Source organism: Pleurodeles waltl, chromosome 6 (assembly GCF_031143425.1).
Source record: "Pleurodeles waltl isolate 20211129_DDA chromosome 6, aPleWal1.hap1.20221129, whole genome shotgun sequence".
Lineage (NCBI taxonomy): Eukaryota > Metazoa > Chordata > Amphibia > Caudata > Salamandridae > Pleurodeles > Pleurodeles waltl.
Genome location: NC_090445.1, coordinates 1,526,313,266 through 1,526,339,422, shown reverse-complemented (window position 1 = coordinate 1,526,339,422; position 26,157 = coordinate 1,526,313,266). Strand labels below are relative to the sequence as shown.

The 26,157-nt window shown below is 41.1% G+C and overlaps 1 protein-coding gene across 3 annotated transcripts in view; it reads right to left on the bottom strand.

Moving 5' to 3' along the window:
• UBE2J2 (ubiquitin conjugating enzyme E2 J2) overlaps positions 1 to 26,157 on the bottom strand; it is a 133,791-nt gene that overhangs the window by 29,629 nt on the left and 78,005 nt on the right. For all 3 annotated transcript variants that reach the window (XM_069241089.1, XM_069241090.1, XM_069241088.1), the window contains exons 4-6: positions 23,117 to 23,219; positions 4,164 to 4,302; positions 1,363 to 1,443 (exon numbers count right to left, since the gene is read on the bottom strand). In XM_069241089.1, the coding sequence (XP_069097190.1) occupies positions 1,363 to 1,443; positions 4,164 to 4,302; positions 23,117 to 23,219 (323 nt within the window). The remainder of the gene's footprint in view (positions 1 to 1,362; positions 1,444 to 4,163; positions 4,303 to 23,116; positions 23,220 to 26,157) is intronic.

Sequence of the window (26,157 nt, the reverse complement as noted above, 5' to 3'; positions counted from 1 at the left end):
TAGGATGTTGGATTCTCCCTCCAACTGGGCACCCATGACTTTGCAGAACCAAGCTAGGAGGGCTTACAGGCTGCAGCTGCCGGGGGGGGGTTGGCCGTGGACGACTTCTGGCTACCAGACCCACAGGGTCAGAATGCACTGTGCAGGACTGTGGCTGGCATAGCGCTGACGCAGTGGCATGCCCATCATAATTTGTAAAAGTGGCGATGACAATATAAGAAATACATTTTTGTTTCCTCAGCTGCTGACTTAATGATAGGCCACATCTATCACCCTAAACTTAAGCAAGGAATTTGCTTTATTATTTAGAGGGCCAAACACCCTGAATTCCAGCTTGTGCTTGGGGTTCTATTGCATTATTTATATAGTGTTTCCTACCCCCTGTGGGGCACTAAAGCACTTGGATAGCATGCTACTCCATGTAAGGGGTGTGAATGGGTGTTCTTAATTTGATCCCATCTGGGAAACGTTGTGTGCAATGACCATTATAGTATGGTTGTCACATTGAAGGACACAAAGATAGGTAAAGAGATGTGGTTGATAAACCCGCACTTGAAAGCTAGAAGTATGCAAGTCCCTTTATGGATTTCTTGTGGATTATAGTCCACCTTGAAGGTTACTGTATTAGATCATCTAGTCTGAGACCTTACCAACATGAGGAAGCATAAGAAGAGAGGGAGTTCGACCAGGACACATTATTTTACAGTTATCCTTTCTGTGAATGTCCTTCGGTTATTTCAAGTAGTAGTCACAGAAGGTGGCTAACCAGAACCTGCAGGTTTGAGTCCTCCAACGGCCAGCAATGAACAACAGAACCTTTCGGAAAGTTAGACTATATGTGTGTCCAGATGCTGAGTGGAGTGGCAAGAGTCCATACAGTTATAATGTATCAAGATTATTGGTGAAGACTTTAGCGGATCCGCTTGGTCAAAGCAAAAGGGACTGAAGTGAAGCATGATACACAAGGAATCCGTAAGGTATCGTAACTTTTTCATTTTTACCACTGATCTGCAGACTATGTTTTAGCAAAGGGTAAGAAAAGCTATGCCCACAAGTTCAACATTTTTGCAAAATGGCCGCATTTGCTTATGTGTGCTTGTTAGTTGAGTATTTCTTTTTGAGATGTTCACTTTCGCCCCAAATGAGCAGTACATCGTGCTTTGTGGTACACTTTCTAATTGCTACTTTGAAAGGGTGCATCAATTTTGATACAGAAGGGATTGCCTTAGATCTTGATGCTTACTGGTTAACACAATAATTCTATCACCAAAAAGGCATGTTCTAGGCAACAATACAAGTCCAAGATTGCATGCAATACATAGCTGTGGAAACCTGATGGAAACAGAAAAAGGTCTTTCTTACCTCCACTATTTCTGGAAACAGCTCACAGAAAACTTTATCTTTCAAATTAAATGCTAAGCTTTGGGCAGCCAGCTGTCTCTTCTGTGGGGAAATAATGAGACATTATTATAGTATAGTTATTAATATAACATAGGATTAAGATCAGATGTTCTTAGCTTTGAACTGCTGCAAAGTTGAGCGACACTAGAATTACACCCGTGCACCCGGGAAGCTTTTTATTAATTAGCAAGACAAGCTAAAACAAAATATTAAGTCCAGGATCCACGACTCCTCTACCCCTTACTAATTACGTGGTTAAAACTATTTTGCAAACTTCACAATTTCTATCTGGAGCTAAATGTAATGTGTTTACTGCAGCATAATGTTTTGCACGTGGCCAAGTCTGGCTGGAGACACCTGCCCTGCCCACGTTAGTAGGGATCCCTGTTTTCGGATGGGGTTAGCAGGTACCTGGAATTGATAGAACAAGAAACGTCTATGGTCTTGTAACAACTTATCCACAGTGCACCGATCGAGTTTAATTTATGGGGTTAGCTGGATGCCAGTTTTGTTGTTAAGTATTTCAAGATTTTGTAATGTGCCTCCTTGTGATGGAAGCAACTTCAAACCGTGGCGTCACTAGCAGTGGCTTTTAGAGGGGGGCACACAAGAGGCTATTTATAAAACTGGAGAGGCCACAAATAACAGGTAATTGCGAAGACCATCTGTGCGTGCTTTTATATTTACTGTAAGCAGCACAGTACTGCTATCAACAAGTAAAACATTTAGGGCCAAACTCTCGGATCCAGAAGACCACCAGTTAGATGTTCCTCCAGCTGGCCCCATTATGACTTTCCCGCTGTGCCAGTGGGCGGAAACAGCATTTCTGCCTGCAGGCCCAGCAGGAAACTACCCACAACATTGACGCCGGCTTGTAATAGAGCAGGCAGTGAAAAGCACGACAGGGCTGCCCATGGGGGCCCTAGCACTGCCTATGGCAAGTGCATAAGCAGTGCAGGGGCCCCCATAAGCCTGGCAGTCCTAGGACCACCTGACTCATAATGCGGGCCTTAATGTCTCAATTTGGGTAGTGAGCAACCCAGCTCCATCGCCTATTAGCTTACTGCTAAGTCTGTGCACTAAACTACTGTATAGCTTAGTGGAGACATACTTAGCTACAGATCAGGGGAATTTCAGTTTTGGCCATCTTTCTTGCTCCAGTAGTTTCATACCCTACTTATTCATCGCCTTTGTTTTCTCCATGTGGCAGGTCCCACTGCAGTAAATGTTTCTCAGGTCAAGTGTGTTGTACACTGGTAAAAACTCAAATTTGACCTATGCATTGTAGTAAAAAATGAGCGAATGCATGTTTATTAGTACAGTTGCTCAAAATGTTTTAACAAATGCAGTACTCCTGGCTTACCTATTGTAAAAATGATATGTGCAACATAATAGGTCCCTATGGATGTCCTAAAGCCAGTAGAAATGTGTTTTTTTAGCACGGAATCACCCTTGTTAATGTAGTCAGCTGGTTACCCTCTCTGACAAACACGTGGTGTACAAGACTTGAACTTCAAGAAAACTTGTTAGGCCCCCATTAGGGTTGTATATTATTATTATAGAACTATAATTCTGTACATATTTATAATTTCTTGACTGCACACCTGTTCTTTGCTGTGCTTATGCTCAGTGTGGGAGAACTTTTTGGATATGGTGACAGGTTCATTTTAAAAGCTACAGGCCCGAACGTTTCAGTGGGAATAGTTAAGTCAAATATTATGGGTCTGATCTGTTTACAATGAAAAGTTACAATAAAGGCTGTATGTCTGACTTTATTATGAAAGGCATGTGACAATGATCACAGTTTCAAAGCCTGCAAACTGGTATTTCTTACATGGAGTCAAGTAGATTGCCTTGGTAGGCAAATAGTTATTTGAGTGTGCACTCTGTCAAGGCACACTGTAGGCACTCATTGGGTGCATTCCCTGGTATGCAGAGCCTTATGCTCTACTAGTGGTTTGATGAAGCAATTATGTTGTCTCTGTAGGACCATGGATTGCTGAGCAAACGAAGGGAAAACAGCACTTACAAAAATGAGAAGCAGAACAGTGTAAAACAGCTCTCCTTGCCATAAGACCACTTTCAATCCAAAAAAGCCACTAAATCTTGTACTAGCCAAGCAGGATTTCCTAGTTTTACGTAACAGTAACAAGCAACCGATGAAAGGACAGACTAAACTTCTCAGTTAGAGATATTTTATTAAGGAGAAACTGGTAAAGCATCATCCTGGGTTGAACCCTTTCTATACACTTGCAATCAATTACCTAACAAACAATGCCCAGCACATTTAAGCATGCCATCAAATGAGATGAACAAGGAATGGATAACTAAGACTGATTGTCCTTCATCCATGGGACTGGCATACTCCAAGCTCAACCACAGAGCTCTCAGCCACGCCAAACATTCATATACCAAAGACAGACTCTGGCTATTATCAATATTGGTTGGGAAGAGGTAAATTGATTTTTTCATGCACCACTTGTTTCTTAGTTTTTGAAGGATTCCTATATGGGGTTGTAAGGGAGACTTGGTTGGGGAGAAAATAAGCTAACAATTTTGAATTGTTTTACTAAATTGAACACGCCACGACATACAGGACAAACAGGCTGAAACACAGCATTTACAAAAACGTTGTTGATAAATGAAGAGACACAGTCAAGCAGGCTTGCCAACAAGTAGGTGGCACATTCTTTACCAACAGGTTTATCACAACTATACTGTTATTACCAAGGGCAGTGCACCAAGTAAAGCTAAAAACATACTGTGAAGTCTGAAGTCTCTATACTGCCCAGCGTCGGTCCCTTCTCCACCATAAAGCTTAATAGTCCAGTCAATATCGTTGATACAGACCATGCAGGATTCCAGGTATCAGGGTGAAAGTCTGTGATGGAGAGACATAACCTGTGAAAGGGAGATAGGAGCCAAAGAGGGAAGCAGTTAGAGAGGAAACAGCAGAGTGGTTAGAGCAAGATGAAACAGTACAAAGGCAGAGAAGCAGACCAAAGAGAGAAGAGAGAAAGGAGGAAGTGAGGGGCAACAACAGAGAAAGAGCCAAATTAGAAGTGGCACCAAGCCATTAAACATCAATCTCAATATATGCATGTTTAATAAATATCCTACCATCATCCCACACTAATTATCTGTGGACAACACCTGTGCAACCTCAAATGCATGATACTAACTAAACAAGCACTGGCAAATCCAATCGGTCTGGACTTTGAAAGGCATTAGCCGACCTTTCGGGTTGCCAATTTATGTTCGTGATACCAGACAGCATTTGTAACAAAAAAAAAAAACCACAATGGCAGCTGCAGCATACTGACTTCTACATAAGTATGCGTCCTCACACACGCACAAAAGAATCATGACAGTGCATCAGCCATTTTATTTGTAAAAACATTTTTAGTTACTCTTTCAAGAAGGCACTTCAGATTTTGAAGCAGTAAATTTAATATTTATATTGTATGTAAAACTATTGGCGGGGAGTCACTGAGGAGACGGGGAGTAACGGTGATCAGAGAGGGGCAGGGCAGCAACATAGGAACGGGGTGAGTAAAAAAAAAAAAAAAAAGAAAAAAGAAGCTGAGCTGACACAAAGGGTTTTAAAAAAATACATCAATGGAGATGTTTTTATTATTTTAATCCGTTGTCCTTCCGCATAGAATTCTGTTGTTCATTTCTCTGCACGATACTTTCACACTGTACATTGCTCAAAGCTGAACGTGATAAGTTACGAGTTATTGCTGGCCCAAAGCATTTATCATGTCGTCTACACAGAAACATATGTGTTGTGACGTCAGGGCAGTTTCTCAGAACACCAGATGGTTTATAATAAAACACCTCACTGCCCCTTATACGATAGCGGGGAATTCCAGCCAGTTGCCATTGTATGTTGTGCACCTCAATGTGGGTGTGCTCCCAGCAGACCAAAAGACCTCTTCTTTACCTACAAATACAGGTATGAGGGACGAGTTCCTTTGGGGGAGAAAGGGGCAGATTAGGGCTTACACTGCCACATTGAATAGAATATAAGTAGTGCAGGTAGGGATTTTACAACCAATATTATGACAGTATGGTGGGACTTTTCCCAAGTTTCACTTTCTTTGTTACCGCTTTGCTTTTATTAAGTTTTATCATCTCTTTAATCACAATTCATGCCTTCTTACATAGAATGCAGTTGATTCAATAAAATGTATTGAAGCTATTACTGCTTTTGTTTGTCTTTGTTGCTGTGAGACACATGAGACAGAGAGAAAGGGGTAAGATCTGTTCCACCAAGGGTTTCCCTGACAAATCTAGATGTCATGCGAAGGGCTGGAACAAATCTTCTTTACTCTTGGGTACTGATGAGGTGCTGCTAGCTGGCCGGAAGGGTTAGGCAGACAGCTGTACCAAGGTGCAGGATTAGACTCAGTCCCCTGTGCTCGGTGGTGCTGCCGCCCAAATCCAGCAGTCTTGTTACCATAACTGGGCGTCTTTATGACATGGAACCTCCAACATTGGTTAGACATGAATTATAGATCTTCCAAGTACCTCTGTCTCATTACATGCTAAAGACAACTTAATTACCCTGAACGGAGACGTTTGTGCCATTAGGGATATCCTCGTCAGCTAAGATAGGAAGTACCTATTTATCAGTTCAGGTTGTTTAATCTTGAACATTAAAAATAATTAAATCCCCAGCTGGTGTCCTTATCCCTGAACCATACAAATTTTGAAATATGGCGGAACACCAACCGGTTGTGATTGCAGCAAACATTTGGCTCCCACTCACAAATCACTTAATAAATAATGCCTCACAGAGGAGGGAGGAGCAGTTACATTTGTAGTTGAGACAAATCCAGCATATAGAAGTGACATTTTCTTTTACTCTTGGGTCACTTTTTCAGCAGTAGATGGGAACACACACACACACACACAAACACACACATCCACCACACCTTTTATCAAAAAACTCATGCTAACGCACAAACAATACATAGCATATGCATATTTAGAAATACCACTATCTTAGCAAGAACACCAAAATTGGCTTTATGGTGCCCTATCAAACATTGCACAAAATGTTAGACTAGGTCCTTAGAGTAATGATGGTACTGCATATATACACCACACCCTAAGCAGGAGTCTCCAACCTTTTTTGTAGTAAAAAGCTACTTATGTTAGTGAAAATCATCCAGAGCTGCGAATATTATTAGAATTTCAATACTGGCCACATGTGAAAAGTTTTCATGTTTGTTTTAAATATAAACGTTTCAGTTTTTTATGGTTGGGCTACACACAGGAGAGCTACTTATGGGTAGCTCGAGAGCTACTAGTAACTCATGAGCTACTCGTTGGAGGCCCCTGCTCTAATCCCAATACAATGACATTAGTGGAAGTGCACCATCTGTATAATGAGTTAGTACAAGTATATAGACTTCTAATACAATATGTGATGCAATCACTAAATAGTGCCCCAGCAAGGGCTGCTTCAGTGCAACCACATATGGTCACAGCAGGTATTAATCCTGCGACGAGTGTATTCAATCATTGGTAAAGTACCCACCGTACATGAAGAAATTCCGGTTTGGTTAGCACAAAAAATACGCGTTTTGGAAGCAGTGTTTGCCCATGTGGCACCCCTAGATAAACAAAGAATTCTCACTATGTGTTTGCCATTCGGGAGAGTTCCCTCAGGGGATAACTGCACCACATGGAGTGCAGTATTTGCTGCACTCTACACTACCGCACACGGTATACCAACACTTGCAAATCTTCCGGAAGTGTTGAAAGAAATTCAAGATGAATATGGGGCTGCCCCAGCCCTAAACCTGGGGATGCAATTAATGGGCAACTTTGCCAAAGTATCCTCAATAATATTAAGTAATCTTAAAGGGGAAGCAGTATCTCTGGCAGTACGCCAGTGGCTAAGGGATGTTCCTGTACAGGATCAGGAGCATGAGCTGCCAAAGATTATCGCTGAAACCTATTCAAGTACAGGTCGGGATAGTTTGGGAGCCAGACAGAGTGAACCACAACTACAAGAGAAATCCAATAAGGATTCTACCAAGCACGCACCAGATGGTAAAAAAAATACAAAAAAATGATATATATATATATATATTTATATATATATATATATATTTATATACACACACACACACACACACACACGCTGGGATAAAAAAAAACAACAAAAAAAAAACAAATAAAAGATAAATGTAAAACAGAGAGGAGAATCTCTACATCCGGAGACCTCTGAAAAACAATACTACGTAAGAAATAGAGATAGTTTGAAAACTCCAGATAGATATCAATATACTAAGACACGTCAATCTCATTCCTTTTAGTACTCACTGGATAAAAGAAGTGAGAGAGGTGGGCATACCGAACAACGAAACAAATGTGTGAAATCGAGAAAAGATTCACAACATTCCTATGAACTATCCATAAAAAAGGAAGAGAAACTTTCCCTACAGAAATAACAGTTTAAAAAGAAAATGGTGGCAGCTATTTCGACCTGAAATGCCACGCATGCCGAGAAGCTTAAGGAAGAACAGGAAGTGGGCACGGACTCTGCTAGACAGCGCGACAGAGGTCACAATAGTTCGCCAGAAACATCAAGAGCTTCTGGATATGACAGCAACTAATGACTATTGAGAAGTCATAACAACATCCAACATGTAATCGCACTGCGCTACAATATCTTATTGGCAGAAACGGATTGGCCACCAGAATCTGCCCACAGCCTTCCACTCATGAAAGAAGTTATTATGCCTTCTTTCTCACCTCTCATTTCTAGGAAATTAGGGGAAGCTTATGCAGTAGATTGCAATACTGTGCGGGGGCTTGTGCCAATGCCTAATCATGTAGTATGGGACATAGCCTCTCCCTACCACATAATACATATTAGCTCACAACCACAGCCTCAATATCCCCTAAACATGAGGCTAAAGCACCAATGAGAGAAATACTCACACAGCTCGAGCATCTGGGTGTAGTTAAGCCCTGTGACTCGACAATGAACAACCCCTTGTTTACTGTAGCTAAGCCGGATCACTCTTATAGAATACTCTTAGATTACAGACACTTAAGTCATGCATGCACATCTGCTATTCAAAATGCACACCACACAGCACTGATTAATAATTTCCAATGTTTTTTATGACAGAAAATAGTGTCTGAAAGCATGGATTTACCAGTATTTAGCGCATTAGACTTACAAAAAAAAAATTTGGGCTCCCCCAAGGATACAAGAACAGTCCTGGACAGTTCTTAACACATGTAACATCCAGTTTACACAACACTGACCCAAACGTGTTGCCTATATAGATATTACCTTACAGATAATGATCTCTTACAACATTTAAGATGGGTATCCCGCACTGAAGTGGTATTTGCCGAAATAGGCTACAAATTCAATTTAAGAAACAAAAAAATAGCCTCTTAATGTCTTGCTTTTGGGATACAAGTTATCAGATAAAGGAAAGAACCAGGAGCCTATCTTTCTAGAAAAATGAACCCAATTACAACCACCAAACATCATTAAAAAGCTGCAATCATTAGTGGGCTTTTTCAACTCTGGTAGAACTTACATTTCGGACTATGAACAACGTATAAAACCATAGAACGATTTAATACGGTCAAACATTTCAGGTAAATATTGGACAGTCAAGCACCTGCGTTCTCAGAGCATTGCAGAAGGACATGCTTGAAGCAAAACATTTACACATGTGATAACAAAAAAAATTTGGTAATCGGAGTAGGTGCTTGTGCTATCGGATTCATCTATGTAACATTCCATGAAGGCCACACGGTACCTACAGAATACAAATCACACACCTGTATTCCTCAGCTGAACTACACTTTCCTCGCACTGAAAAAATTCAGACTGCTGTCCAGATGGCTGTCATAAAAGAGAGACCTCTGGCCCTGGGGAAACGCATTAGTGTCGTACCCCCATGCCAGCCCTCACAGCTGTTACAATAACCAGCATCCTAAACACAAAAGCATTGTATCTGCACTAGATCCAATGGTCAGCGTCTCTGACTGCCACTGATGTAGACTATGTTTTTTATCCAAAACTTCAGACTCAAGAATTTCTCCAATACAACCTTGAATACACAATACCGACAAATACCCTGCCTTTGTATCGTTATCAATTGTGATTTTATACTGACGGTTCAGTGCTACCGGCTGTAGGCACAAAACAGTGCTCTGCAGCCTGTGCAGCTGTGAGTGGTGTCATGAAGGATGGCAACTGCATTCCTCAAAACCCTTACAAACATACCCGAGGGAATTGCACTGAACTGCCAGAGCTTACGGCTCTGGTATCGGCACTGGAGCATACGGATCCCAAACAACTAATACTAAGAGTGTGATTCGTACTGTTGTGTTCCGTCCTTTAACGAATATTTGCATTACTGGTGGCAAAATGGGTTCAAAGAGTCAAGGGGGAAGACCATCAAACACAGATTAATGCAGAGAAAAGTATCAGATCTGGAAGAAATGCCACTCAATGCCCATGTGGTTCAAACACTGGGTCATCAACACGTAGGATTACATGTTGCAGGCAATAACTAGGCTTATGAAGCAGCCAAGTCAGCAGTAGCCACGGGTTCTGCTGTAGCCACAGCTCCTGCTGCTTCAATTACTAGTTCATAAGCAAGGTTGGATGATGAAACTCTGGCTGCTGTGAAAGCTTCGGCTGAAAGCAAGCCCTTACCAAAGGCGTATCCCAGCAAATATTCCTACCACATAAGTGCCAAGAATATTGCCTTTGTAACAATACCAGGGGTGAGTAATCATGTGATCCCCAAACAAGATTAAAGACCAGAGTTAATAAAAGCAGCACATGAGGAAGTTGCATCTGCTCATGCAGGTGTGACAGCTACTATTTCCGTATTTCAAAAACGTTCCTGGTGGCCAAGTCTATATAAACAGACCTAACAGTATGTTCTTTGTTGTGACATCTGTCAACAAATAAAATAATCCACCATCTAGCGCCCACCACAGACACCTCATAATTCCCAACAAACCAGTACAATGTGTGTACCAGGACAAGTGTGGTCCTCAGAAACCTGATGCTGCATACAAATACATGTTAGTCACTGTTGACTCTTGCTCCAGATTCCTATGGGTATGGCAACAAAGATCAGCTGACACTCGAACTGTTATTAAAGATTTGTTTGTCTTTATTGGGACGTATACAGTTGCAGCTTTGATATCTTTCCCATAACTTCATGATTTTTTTTTCAACTTTTGTGCAAGACGAAGGCATGCAGCACCATATATCCGACAGTGCACCTCCCATAGTTGATAGAAAGAAAAACCTTACAGATGATATATCTCCTATGTAGCATTGTATTAATGATGAAGTCAAGAATGGCATTCATCCTCTATAACCCAAATACATGGCAACAATAAATATTCTACTTCCTGAATGAACTGCATAATAAACCACAATGAGAAGACTATCAAAAATGCATGACAGCCACATGATAAACAGCTTGACAAACTGTAAACCTTAGACACAAACCAATCACTAACACTTGGTGCCAAGGGATTCCCATGATGTCCTCTGAAAAAATGCCTAAACATTTAGTAAGTTCTATATAAATACGCAAAATACCACAATCCTCCAATTAGATTGATTGAAAGGGACACTATGGACCATAACAAGACACTATATTCCTCACTCCAGGTAATACACTGACCAACCCTTGATTTGGTAAATATCTCTGGCTTCAGACAACAACCACTACAACCGAACAACTTGAAAAAATTATTTAACCCCCTCTAAAGATGATACTGGGAAAAAAACTAAACACAGACGCACCGACTTCAGTTGGTGCCAGATGCCTCAAGACCAGAATGAGACAGTACACAAATCCAACAATGCTGCAAGGCCAAACTAATGGCAATACAGTGCTATAAAATCTGATTACATTTCCTTTTTGGAATTAGCAAAGATTGTCAGTTGTGTTTCTTTGAAAGTGAAACGGCTACAAAGGTGAACTGGCGGCACACTCTAAAGGTGGCTCAGGTTGGTAGCAGGTGGGGGGCATTGGCTCCTAATGAGGTTTACATTAAACTACAGTCTTCATTTTCTCATACAATGGGTATAGAAAAGGAGTTTATGAGGCAATGAGAAGATCAGTAAATGTTTTTTTTTTCAAGGAGCAGACAGAATAAAATAAAAGATAGGCACTTCAAAGCATGGGATAACTGAAATCCCCATACATTTGGTTTTATCAGGTTAGGATAACATCCTGACAGCCATAATATTAAATGTTCATTGCCATCAAGTGTTTGCTCTGAAAAACTGAAAGGCTGGATAAAGCTCTGACTTACACTTCAAAGAAAGTAAATTAGTTTGTGATGTTATCTACTTTTATATCTTGGGCACATAACACGCTGAGAAAATGAGTGCCTGGCCAATATCATTATTACATTCCCTTAGCAATTTAACAACTGCTTTTATGGAAACATTTTTATGGTATGAGCAGTACATTCTAATGGCAAAAATGTGCTCTTTAAAAACTCTTAGCAGGGCGATCTTAAGGGGACTGCCAATTACACACACCACGCTCTCTGCAAACATATGCTTAATTTCAGTTGGTAGAATAACAGGCATATGTACTCATTTCAATTTAGAACCCTTAAGTAATGATTTTAATGAGAACAGTTGGTTAAGAAAGACACTGAACATCAAATCATTCACAGAAAGGATTTACAATATTCTGGAAAGTGGTTGTTGGGGCAGGAATGTCCCCTACATGGTATTAAAGGCTTGCATCTTAGCCCTGGGTGAAGACAACTCTAGGTTACGTGGTATCCTGATTTTGTTTGGCCCAGTCCACATAACAATCATGCAGGCAACTCAAGCCTAGACTTATCATCATGGCACAGGCCCAGATCCTAGCTCTATGATCTGGAAGAGCATACCAAGTGTGCATTCTAGTCTTGTGTTTAAATCCTTCATTTGACAGTCAATTAAAACCATTCAAATATTGTTGAACCCAAACAATTCATTCATAGATAAAAATTCATAGATAAAAATACAATGGAGTCCATATATCCTAGAAACAGATAACATATTAAAACTGTTTTATCTAATAGTAGCAGCTCTCAGTGCAGTAAAATTAAAAATAATTTCACATGTAAACATCTGCATCAAGTTGCATGGAAGCGTGTGAAGAAGAGCAATGTGAGAAGTGCAGGTTAGTCATGCTTCACTGGGGCCAGATGTCAGACTTCAACAGCTTAATTTTATCCTGATAGCATAAGGGCTCAGAGGCAAGATTTTAAAAAAACTAAAACAACTGCATCAATTTATAAGTGCATACAGCAGGTCCTATTGTTTGTGCTTCACCGGGGCAAGCTGCCTACCTTTAGTTGTTCAGTAGTCATCACTGCAACTTTCTCCAAAAACTTGGAAAATCTTGCCAACAGTCTGAAGTCTTCGCCTTTGGAAGCAGTGCTCGATTGTCTTCTGGCATAATCAAATGTTCAATTCTGTGAATTATGGTTTTAGCAGCAGCCTTCTTTCAAACTCAAATGGTGGGCATGTGCACAGCACATGGGCTAAGGATTCTTTCGTATAGGAGTAGAAGTGACAGGAGGTATCCAGACGGGCTTACTTTCATATTTGAGCCACTTCCTCTACATCAAATAAGCTTAAACGAAATCTTGGAAAATTTTGTTTGGACACCTTTGACAGGAAGAAAGATTAACCCCTTGGACTACCTCCATGGTGCGGGTCACGAGCGGTGGCCGACACAAGGGAGAGGGTTAATAAAGGATTTATTTATTTTTTGTTCCCCTGGAGACACGGAAGCTCTTCCGTGTCTCCCCACTCCCCACTCCCCACTCCCCCACCCGCCCCTTTGTGACGCGCTGACGTCACTTTATGGATTTCCCCATCGGAGAGGGAAGCGGCCGCACACAAACGGCCTTCCCCACGTTCGGGAAGGCCTCGTAAGAAAGGGGAGAGTCCCACTAGACACCAGGGATTTCACTTGGGGGGGGGGGGGGGAGGGGGGTCGGCCCCCTTGGAAAACGGGTTGCGCCCGCACCCACCCCCCCCCCCGACACTCCCCAACCGGGTGCATATTTGTTTTTTAAAAAGGTAGGTGCCCCCCCAGGGGCTAAATTTTATTAAAAAAAATAAAAATAAAAAAAATAAAAAAAATAAATGGACAGGGCGACCCATTTTGGCCCCCAAAGGGCTGCGATTGGCCCCCAGGAAAACCAGACCTACATATAAAAGTTATATATATATATATATATATATATATATATATATATATATATAAAAAATTGCCACCAGTTGCGTCTTCAAAGCAATGCACATACTTCAACTGACACTTTTCAACTGTAGCTTTTAGGCAGCAATAAAAAAGTAAAGTAAGTATTGTGATTATGTTTCTGCTACAAAAGGGTCAGACTTGTCTAGTGGCAGTTTTAGTGCCATAAAGAAGGGCAGAAGGTTTATATGCCTACTGCAAAGAGCAAACCTGTATTTTATGTAAATAGCTGAGTACATTAGTAAAGTCAGCCATTACCTGCGCTATAATGCAAATTAAATGTATGTGCGGGGTGGAGGGCGGCTATGGAGAGATGAAGGGCACTTTTGCTGGGTGGTAATGAGGGAATCCAAGGAGGAGGGAGTGGGAGCACCAATAATGATTGTTGGACTGGGCGCAGGAGGTGCTAAAGACTGTGACGAATGGTATGTGACAAGGTGTTTGAGTGTTTTGAAAGAATGTGCTGATTGAGGAAGAAGCGCAGGTAAGGTGGCCTCTACTGTTGCACGTATCTCACACACACCATCGATTTTGCGACTGTCTACGTAGGCTAGTGTTTTAGAGCAACAGTTTAGCCAATAGCAGAGATGGCATCTTGATGGATGACTGCTGCCGTCACTCGGGTTATAGAGGACAGCTCTGACATAGGATCAGAGACTGAGACATCAGATACTGAGACAGTATCTGAGGGGTAGGACAATGGTGCAGACTCTGGGAGTGATTTTTTAGTCAGAGGAGTCCCATTCGATAACTCCTCTTCCAGTAAATTATGAGGGAGGTGATGAGGACAGTCCTGCTATCCCTTCGCAAACAGTCTGTGCAACGGGGTAATAGTGGGTTAGCCAAACCCAGAGAGCAGGTGAATGCGGCGGCAAGCAGAGAGAGAGAGTGCTCTCTTGGGAGCTCCCCAATTTAGTTCAGCCCCAAATTCCACCGCCCAAATCGTATTGAGAAGACATAAAAATTATCTATCGCAAAACAAACTGGTTTTGTAAGGCAGGCACCTGTGTTTTTGGTCCTGGGTTCGGCGGCCATATAGAGAAACACACTAAACCCAAACATTTCTGGAAACTAGACATTCGGGGGAGTCCACAGGGGTGTGACTTGTGTGAATTCCCCAAAGTTTTCTTACCCAGAATACCCTGCAAAGCTGAAATGTTGAATAAAAACTCTATTTTTCTCGCATCTCTTTCACACAAACTACAGGAATATGCTGGGATCCACAAAATTCCTACCACCCAGTGATTCCTCACGTGTCCTGATAAAAACACTACCCCACTTGAGTGCCTACACCTAGTGCCTGCGTCAGGAATGGATCACCCCAGGGTCAACCGCTGCCTCATGTAAGGACCAACATTGTGTGATCTATTCTTGTCGCGTTCACCAGGCCTACCCACACAAGTGAGGTACCATTTTTATCGGGAGGCTTGGGGGAACGCTGGGTGGAAGGAAATTTGTGGCTCCTCCCAGATTCCAGAACTTTCGGTCACCGAAATGTGAGGAAAATGTGGGTTTTTTTGCCAAATTTTGAGGTTTGCAAAGGATTCTGGGTAACAGAACCTGGTCAGATTCCCACAAGTCACCCCATCTTGGATTCCCCAAGGTCTCTAGTTTTAAAACATGCACAGGTTTGGTAGGTTTCCCTAGGTGCCGGCTGAGCTAGAGGCCAAAATCTACAGGTAGGCACTCTGCAAAAAACACCTCTGTATTCTGTCAAAAAATGGGATGTATCCACGTTGTGTTTTGGGGCATTTCCTGTTGCGGGCACTAGGCCTACCCACACAAGTGAGGTATCAATTTTATCGGGAGACTTGGGGGAACGCTGGGTGGAAGGAAATTTGTGGCTCCTCTCAGATTCCAGAACTTTCTGTCACCGAAATGTGAGGAAAATGTATTTGTTTAGCCAAATATTGAGGTTTGCAAATGTTTCTGGGTAACAGAACCTGGTCAGAGGACCACAAGTCACCTCATCTTAGATTCCCCTAGGTGTCAAGTTTTCAAAAATGCCAAGGTTTGCTAGGTTTCCCTAGGTGCTGGCTGAGCTAGAGGCCAAAATCTACAGCTAGGCACTTTGCAAAAAAACACGGATTTCAACGTAAAAATGTGATGTGTCCATGTTGCGTTTCCTGTCGCAAGCATTAGGCCTACCCACGCAAGTGAGGTACCATTTTTATCGGGAGACTTAGGGGAACACAGAATAGCAAAACAAGTGTTATTGCCCCTTGTCTTTCTCTACATTTTTCCTTCCAAATGTAAGACAGTGTGTAATAGACGTCTATTTGAGAAATGGCCTGTAATTCACATGCTAGTATGGGCACCCCGGAATTCAGAGATGTGCAAATAACCACTGCTTCTCAACACCTTATCTTATGCCCATTTTGGAAATACAAAGGTTTGCTTGATACCTATTTTTCACTCTTTATATTTCAGCAAATGAAGAGGTTAATAATGTTGAAGCTTCGGCTCAGCATAAGCTGGTACTACGAGTTAATTGTGGGTCTTGTTTTGTAACAGAAGCTGGTCATTTACTGCAGAAAGGATTTTCACTGATCTTCTCAAGAGGCATTTTCAGCATCCATAGGGAGATGTTCAAGGACAATAGTAGGAACATTTGGGGATCAGCGAGGGCCTGGTCTATGGCAGTTTGCCAAGGTGAGGTAAGGTAAGTAATATCTTGAAAGATGAAATTTGAACCTCTTGGCCTCAGCCATTTTTAGTTTGAACCAAAACATCAGCAGGTGTGCTCTTTGTGCCACACCTTGTTCTGGTAGACTACATTTCAGATGGATCTGAGCTTCCCTGGTGGACTTTGTGAGTCTGAAAACTGATGTGAATAGCAATGACTGAATTAGGTTTAGCCATCCTCCGAACCTATCCAGAAAACCTCAAGGGGCAAGGGCAAGCACCTAGCATTTATGACCTGTAACACAGGCTATAGGGAGGGACCTGTGCAGGTATCCGACACTTTACGCAGTACAGCTGCAATCCCTGTAATACGTTTTGGACAGCTCTGTGTGAAGTGAGGATGCGCCCGAAGCTTGAAATTCAATGCCAGGGTATTTATAGTTGTGTGCGAAGGAAATTACATGTTGCTCTGGTTTCCTGACCACTAGTCCCAACAAAAGTAAAATTGTTTGATTTCACAATTTATTTCTGAACCAGGGGTCATCAGTAGGAGGTTATAGCGCTAATTACTCGAGGCCAAGCACCGAATAGTCCAAGAATATTGTGTTGTCCGCATACTGCAGGATGTAAAGCTGCTGGCCATTTGACTTTGTGGGACATGTTTCAGGATTTTTCCAGCAAGTTCCATGTTGGCAATTAATGAGTTAAACGGGAAGGGATTCTCTCATTGGCAGGAATGAGCAGCCATTTGTTTCTGTTCAGGGAAAGGTATGCAGCCTACTGGTCAAACATGTATAAAGTTCCACTTGAATGTAAAGTAAGACCCTGCACAGACATCTTTGTTGACTTGTGACTGGCTGCAGGACTCCATTCTGTTTGACTGCAAGTCTCCAGAGACCAGTGGAATCCATTTGGTAATACACAGAACAAGATGGAGGCTGGCGGGCTGCCTAATTATAGAGTAGAAGTATACTGTATGGGTTACCAAGCTAGTGGGTATACCCTCAGTCAAAGAAACAAGGTTAGATACAGGGCTGCCTTATTTCTTAGATTAAACCTGTTAGCCAGGGTCAGATAATTATCTCTTCCTTCCTGATCACTGTCATTTGGTTTGATAGTGCGAAGTGGGAGGTGATTCATCAGATTCTGTTAAAGAAACTGAATCTTCTAGGCAGGGCTAGCCTCTCCAGAGTATTAATACAGAAGGCTGATGACAGCCAGGTGCAGTGTCTTCATATTTAATTGTGCTCATATTATGGTTGCTTCCGTTGAAGCTACCACAGACACTACCTTCTGTGAGAGTCATCACCTTTGCAGAAGAAAAACAAATTATGAAAAGTAACTGTCGCAAACCAGTCTGGAATGTGTGTATAAAAGCGGTATCCAAACTATCATACTTTGCTCCAGTCCCAAGTTTTTCACTGACCAGGTGAAAGCGCGATCTGCTGAACTCAAAGGCCTGCTGAGATCTAAACTGATAACAGAGTTAGAGACAGTTTTCTGGAGGTGGGACCATCACCTGGAATCTGTGCAGCATGTTGGAAACTTGAAGTCTACAAGCTAAGATAGGTGAACAAGCACCTGACTGTGAAAGAAGAAACTGCCTGAGATGTGGCAGCATGGTCCAGCACAGATGAAGTGAACTAAGCTGGGGAGTATAAACAATTCCAAAACAAGTCTGAACAAGGTCTCCAATCCTCCCTATGAATTTCCACTACAAGCCAAGTGAGACCAATCATGCTATGACCCCTGATACAAGTCCACCTGTGCTACCACAATGTATCAGTCATCGACCAGAGCCCACTCTGTGCAACAGCAAATACTGCAAATAAAGACCCAAGAGTTCTTGCAGTGCTGCTGGACATATACTGCTCAGAGCCACCCATATCCAAGCCTTAGCGATGACGCAGAGGTCGGGAGTGCCCCTAGATGTTGCAAACAGGACCGATCAACGGTGCCCAAATTAGCAGCTGAGCACTTTTGTATTTCAGGCCCTGATGAAACAATTAACTTGAGCCACTTCAGCTTGTACATGGACTGTGTCTCCCTGTGGTAAAACTGCAAATCTCTAAGCAGCAGCACTTAGATGAGGAATGTGTCAGTGCTATGGATAGCAATAAAGGGAATACAAAGTTCTGCAAGGCTGGGCATCTGACAATGGATATCCAATCAAGTGACTCGGAGAACTGTTAAGATGTAGCCCCATAATTTAAGACGTAGTAGGTGTGTTACTGCAGCGTTTAGGAATCTTTGCAAATATTCAAGTACATGTCAGTTGTCAACTTTTTTCTTGAAGACTTGGAGCCTCTAAACTAATTTTACTCAATAACAAGCCTATTCCCTTTGGCACTTTCCGCAAACACTCTGGGAAACCTGCAGAGACCTCATCATCCAGGTTTTCAGCCTTCTTTCTTGATAATTATTTCCTCCGGCACTGAAAAAACCCACACACAAAATGTCCTATGAAGGTTCTCACAATTGAGAAAGGGCTATGTGCTAGTTAATGACTCCAACCTAGTAGAATGGTTAGACATTTATCAAATCCCTTCTGTATTGTATTCTATTCTAATGTCCAAACCTACGACATTTATTTAACCAAGGAGACAGACAACTCTGCTGTTAAATGATAAAGTTGCTGGGGTTCCACATGTGACATTTGGGACATACTTCAAAGGAGAGAAATAGAAAGCCAAAACAATGTGTATGCATCCACTGTCTGGCTGCTGAAAGCTCATCGGTGTGCTACCAGAGTTTGTTGGGGATACAGGGACTGTTTAAAAATGGATTTTAGTGTTAGATGTTGGAAGACACCAAGATTATTACAGTGTACTACCCACAAACACCCCTACTCTCAGAGCACCAGGTTTAGTGTGGCCAAAGCCTTCAGCCATCTTTAAAAATACCCAAAGGGGCGAGGGGGAGATGGTGGGGGGGAAATTAACCTGGAAACCTTACCCCAATGGTTAGGGCATCCATGGGGAAAATTCCCTCCCACAAGTTTGTGCTTGAAACTACCACAAACAATGCACCTTGTATCATCATTTAGTAACAAGAACAAGGGCAACCCAATATGCCCAGCAGGAACCCAATGCAAGGAATAAACAAGAAATGGTACACTAAGGACTTACGTTGGTACACTTTTAGACACTGTCACCAGCTCAAATACCATTGCAATAAATGTTAGAGGTCAATGTAAGTTAAAATACAAGTAACTATTCTGTTAAGCGCAGAAATGAATTCCAAACAATAGCGAACAAAGTGCTCACTGCCCACAGTCGGCATTCTGTCGCAAAATCCCCTCATCCTGGGGTAACTTGAGGGGAGATCTGCTAATTCCCAGGAGGAATTAAGTAATAACAAAGTGCAAGTTATGCTCATTCTTATTCAGACATGCTGTGGTAGGAGTGAGACAACCATCATTTGAAGGAGAAGTGTTGTATATAGAAACAGATACCCATCCTGACTCTAAAAATATAGAAACGCAGTTGTTGCTATTTTACAACTATTCATTATGTAATATTTATCCATAAATCTCGTGTATCAGAATGATGGTAATTACGGTGCTAATCTCAATCACAATATAAAATAAAATGAACATTAGAAGACAGTGAAGCACATTTCATAATTTGTCTCCTCATTGCCTTTGAAATTAATCTAGTCGACCCAGTATCTACATCTGTGTTCTCAGGTTACATTGGTTGAATGAAATTTAGTATTCCCTAATTACACCACAGAATACTAAAGACATCTGCAGTTGTGAATCTGGCATATCCCCTTAGCAATCAATCCTCTTGTATGCCCTACTCAAATCCTCTCTTTATACTTTCTCCTCCAATTATTCTCTATAGCGAGGGGAGGGGGAAGCTTCTGTGCTGTTTCTTGCATCCTTACTCTGGATTACTAGCAAAGCCTCTGTTACAGAAGCACATGGAAGGCAGACAAACACAGCCATGTCTATTTCCTTCCAAGTTTCAAATGTATAAGACAGAATGGCCTTGTAGCTCTAACACCGCACTTAACTGATCATTTCTCTATTTTGTTAGCGCGTCTGAAAATTAAACCTTAAAATAAGATGCCGATCTCACATACACCATTAGCATTACTATTCAGAATATTAGTTTTTTAGGCCCAAGTCTGTCAAGGCCTACTAAAGAATTTGTGCTTTCGTGCTGGCAAATAATCACACCTGGCTTACCACAGACACAACAACACAGTTAAAGACCAAAACAAATGCAGGTGTGTTTATGTAGTATAAAATTCTCTTAGGTCACGATATAAGGTCTGCGTCAACAAATCTACGTGCATAGTACAGCCCTTTAAAATTCAAGTGATTACCTAGTTTGATTGTAAAACTTTAGATGCTTCGACCCTATAAGATGTTTCAAGGTCATTCTCAAGACGCAGCCATTAAGAGGGAATCTACACTGTTAGAGCTTGTCATACATGAACGAGCCCAGGCCAGCCCAGTAAATGCACGAAACACAGGCAGGTCCTCAGAAGGGAACCTGGGCCAGAATTGCTGTAAAAAGATTCAAGGCAGTGAGCACATGGGTAGAAAAATAAATCATCTAGTCCTGGACGGCGAGGTACCAAACAGGTTTCTAAAACATTACTAAAGTGAGTCCCTGGTGAACCACCACGAATATATATATGTACTTTATCATCATGGTCAAGGGACATTACATGTGAATTCTGTTTTTGCAATTTCAGTGTTTGTTTAACCAAGGGTTTTGATGATTTAATCACTTGCAAAACAATATTAATACATTCCACGGCCCTCTATCGAAGTAGAGTCGAAAAAGTTTTGAAAAAATTGGGCAGCCCAAAAGTGAAATGTTATATTTGCCTTTTTTCTGTTGTCAATCTTCAAAAGAAAAAAATACAAGCATTTGCAATGCAATTAGTCTCGTATTTGATCGAGTTAGAGCTATTAGCATTGTAAATTCCTAACTCGACTTTTCTTGTCACTCAAATTTTAAATGAAGTCAAACAGTTGACATAACCGAGCTGAATCAAAGCGCAATGGCCGTCATGAGCACGAACAAGGGACACGAAAAGAAAAATAAGTTTACTTGCAGTCAAACCTATCCACAATCGTGCTATTATCCATTTAAAAGGGACAGTCTGCAAGGCAATAACAAAACCGCCCCAAAGAGGGACAAACGGAAAGCAATTACCAATGACAACAAAAGATTTTTGAAAGGCAAGCCCAGGAATAAGTGAAAATTATGGCCATACGGTGGGTGTGGTTAAAAGCCCACAATAATAACAGGTCAACACGCTTGCATGCTCGACCTAAAAGGCACAAACCAGCAGTTTAGTGACAACGATGAACAAACCCTTCTGAGACAACCACTATATACAGAAATGTGCACTTAAACACAAATAGGACTATAAGAGAATCCAGGTGAAAAATGGTACTGATGGGTGCATTGAGACAGGTTTCCACAGTAATGTGGGACTACACAAGAAATGTGCACTAAGTAATTTTGAGGGGTGGCAGGATCCTATACAGCGAGTGTTAGGACTGCCAGATATGCTAAGGAGCCTGTAAAAAATGAACAAATAAGCTTTGTCTGCTGGAAATAACTGGAGATTGCATTTCCTGTCCTGTCAGAAATCACACTTTACATCTGGGATAGATTTTTATTTTGCCAAAGGTATATTATGTTATAGATACTTTTAAAGCGTGCAAATACCCTGAGGTGTCTTGGCGCTGCCAGTCACAGAGGCCAAAGAATAGCCCATTACTGAATACCAATGAGATAGGTTTTTAAAGCCTTAATGAAGCATAGAAGATTAGTCATGAATTTGATGTTTAAGGGGAAATTGTTCCATATTTTAAATGTACATATGATCTAAAACGTTACAAAGGCAAAGGCCCGATAGTCAGAAAGCTCATAGTTGAGAAATACAGCAAGAAGTTAAACATTGGTTATTTCTCTGCAAGGTCCTTTTTCTAGACACCTTACAATTAAGTAATCCTTAGTGAGGCATAATGTCACTCCTACCGAGTAAAGGCCAAAGATGGACACTGTGTTCACTAGACAGGATATGAGACGCAAAGGGCTATTTCTCATTTTTTAAGTACACTAAAGGGCATTTAAAGTACGGCAGGCATCCACACCATCCAGCAAGGTCGGCTGAGGCGCTTACCTCTGCCCTCCCAGCGAAGGACCACTTGATGGAAGCATTTTTGACAAAACTGAAATGCCAGCAAGCAGCCATGTCCCTGTGGCCACCATGCATGTTTTGTGTTGCAAAAATAATTTTCATTTGTATATACTTTTTGGTTTAAGACTAAATATCAATGGAGCAACCCACAAGAAGTCTCCTCAATGTAAAGAAGTCCTTATTCTTTTTTCCCATGAACAACTGCCTGTGACCGTCACTGTGTCGCAGACACGAAAAATAGCCTAATTGGGCAGTCCTATAGAAGCTCTCAAGCAGGCAGCTTTATAGTGGATGTGGCAGGAACCAAATGCTGGCCAACGGATTACACTAAAGCTTCCATTCCACAAACTCTGAATGACACTTAAGTCTATTTTAACCTAAGACATTTTGGTTTTGATGGAAGACACAAAGTACATAACAAAAAGCTAGCAGAAAAATTAAAAAGGAAAAAGTTTCAGATCGAGCTTTGGAGTTGAAGGCAGATCACAGAACCAACCACAATGTATATCAAATGAAAGTTACAAATATAATTCTAAGAACAAACTCTTTACCTTTATCATACTGAAATATTCCAATACAGTAAACATAAATTATCAAACAATTAGTGCTAAAAAGAAGATCCTTACCTTGTATTACATTTGAATCTTCCATTAGGTGTAATCATATAAATACTAGGAGGTTTAAAAGGAAATTCGCGAGGGAAAATTAACTTTCCATGATAATAGCCACCTAGAGTTGCAAAATTAGAAAAGTATTTGGTTATTTTTTTGTTGCCAAAAAATAAAAATATCTTGGTGAAAGTAGTAACAATGACATAATAAAACATGCATAAATTGTTTCAACGCACCATTAAAATAGATTCAGAGGACCAGGCAGGTGTGATGGAGCAAAAACAAAATGGAGAGAAAGGTAGAAGCCTGACATCACCTGGCTTATATTCTACTATGCAACATTCTTCATTAACACATTATCAGGAACCATCATAGAATACTAGTACAACACTACAACTTCTGATAGGATGAGGAGAAGGATTTGCTGTCATAGTACAGCTTTCATTCTGGATCATGGGTTTCTGGACACACGCACAGGCTCTTCTAAAAGTTATGCTATCCTGGAAGGTCTAGTGACAAGTTATCCGAAAAGGATATATTACAATTGGCAATACATTATTCATAAAAACACCCAAAAAATTGGTGTTCTTTTTCCACAACTGTAACTCGAGAAACCCCAGAAACAGTCCTAAATGTAGTGAACTTGTACTTATATACATCAGGTTTCTTTCACAAGGACAATCCTTAATTTCACTAAGTGAAGCGCATGGGGAACAAGGTAAAGGGTTACATGTGAGTGTTGTCCCTTGTTAAGATGACAGAATACACCACCTTTTTCCTATACAAAACAGGAAGCATAAACTTTAAATGATGAACAGGTTACACTGGAATATTCACATTTTACAGTTCCCATTATCCGCACTGGAATATAATAGCTTCATAGCAATACATACTACTTCACAGTTAATGAGTAACGTAATCCTTGAGCCATCGTGGAGTCTTGCGTTGTCTTGCATTATTACAGTTTGTTTTGATATCTGAGCATTTTTTGCCTTTCCCAGTGGAATTACCAATAGCCTGAAAGTGGTGATATGAAGTCACTCTATCCATGCTCCACACCCTGCGATCCTCAAGAGTGACTAAATTTTTCCCTACAGCAATAATCTTCAATGGTTTTGAAAATGTTCTAACACCTCTTTGTTTAGGCCTTAGAGGTTTCATTAACATCAACTTCCCAACAGTTTTCCTTAGTACTAAGTTTTGAGCCATACCTTTTCTTATATTTTTTGGGTGGAGTTTTACTTTTTGGTTCATTTTCTCTCGATAAACCCATTTTGGTTTTCCACCACCCAACCAACTTGGGGTCATTTAAGTACTAGGAGATCCACCTTTTAAGGCTATAAAGGGTGGAATGTTTGTGACTAAGGGCCAGATGTAGCAAGCAGTTTTGCCTATTCTGTGTCTATGGGAAAATGTGTTCGTACATATGGCCCTAAGTTAGGTGCTGCGAGATATGATCAAAGCATATTCTGAAGGGCCTGGTCTGCTGCAATGTTCGACATGTGAGCTAGATGCAGACAATCCTTGATCATACGGCTGACTCTTTCGACTGATCCATTTGCTCTTGGGCAATACACTGCTGTTTTAGGATGTTATATGGACATTTTCTTTTTTACGAAATCACACATCTCATCAGAAGAGAATTGCACCACATTATCAGTAATTAGAGTGCTGGGGATGCCTTCCAACATGAATGCTTCAGGAAGGAGCTTTATTAGGGTGTTGGTGATGACATTTCCTACCACTCTAGTCATTATCCAGTGGGAATGATAGTCTACTAACAGCAACATGTATTTTACCTCTCACATGGACACTTTAATAGAACCTATAATGTCTAAGCCCAATTTGTCCAAAGATTTGGAAGGAACACTAACAAGGGATAAGGGGTATTTTCTTGTGATTTTAGATACATCACTCAAGGAGCTGATCAGGCACTCTTTTGTTCAATTAAAGAATCCATTTTGGAAACCAATATGTGACCCTAGCTTTAGCTTTGGTGATGTTTCTATCTAGATGACCTTTGTGTGCAATCTCTGCAATCCTTTCCCACAAATGTTTGGCTGACACCAACCTTTCTCCTCTCATTACCTTGTTATTGAGGATATTCAATTTATGTCTTAATGATCAAAACTTTGAGTTCATCACTAAGCAGACCTGATTTCATGGGCCATCCCTGTATTATTTTCTAATTTACTTGTTTTAAGGTGTAATCCTTGTCTATTCCTGTTTCCCACTCTTCTTCCATAATTCCAGGAATCTCTGCTAGCCCAATGGGTTCAAACTCTTTCATGCACTTCTTCTTTACATGGAAGTCTTGAAAGACAATCTGCTATGCAGTTTTTGAGCCTTGGACATACTCTAATTTAAAATTTAATCCCTCTATACACAAAAGCAATATGGCTATACGGGGTGTAGTGTGGTCTTTAACTTTGGTTGAAAATTTTCAACTAAGGGCTTGTGGTCTGTGGGAACAGTAAAAGACAATCCCCACAGGTAAAATATAAAGTGCTCTATGGCCCAAGTTACGGCCCAGGCTTCTCTTTCCACAGCTGAGTAATTACGTTCTGCTACAGTTAAGGCTCTCAATGCAAATGCAACTACTTTATTTTTTATTTTTATGTTTTTACTATCCACGTGTGTGAAGGATGCATCAATTCTCCTACCACCGGCATCAGTGGACAAAATAGTTTTGTTTTTTTAGTGTCAAATTGTATAGCTCCTTTGGTAGATTCAAATGCTTCTTGACAAGGTGTGTACCAATTGAAAACTGGGCCCTTTTTCAACAAATCTCTTCAAGGTGCTGTTAAGTCTGCAAAATGTTTCACATATTTCAACACATATTCTACTAACCCCAAAAAGGATTTCAATTCACCCTTGTTTCTAGGAGAAGGTGCATGTCTCACTGCTTTAACTAATCTACATTGGGTTTGACTCCAAGTTTGTATATAGTGTGGCCTAGATAGTCAACTGACTACTCCAATCTTGTACATGTCTCCACTAACAGTGAACCCAGCATTGTTAGTACTTCTAAAACTTTTCATAAAGTGTGGTTGTGT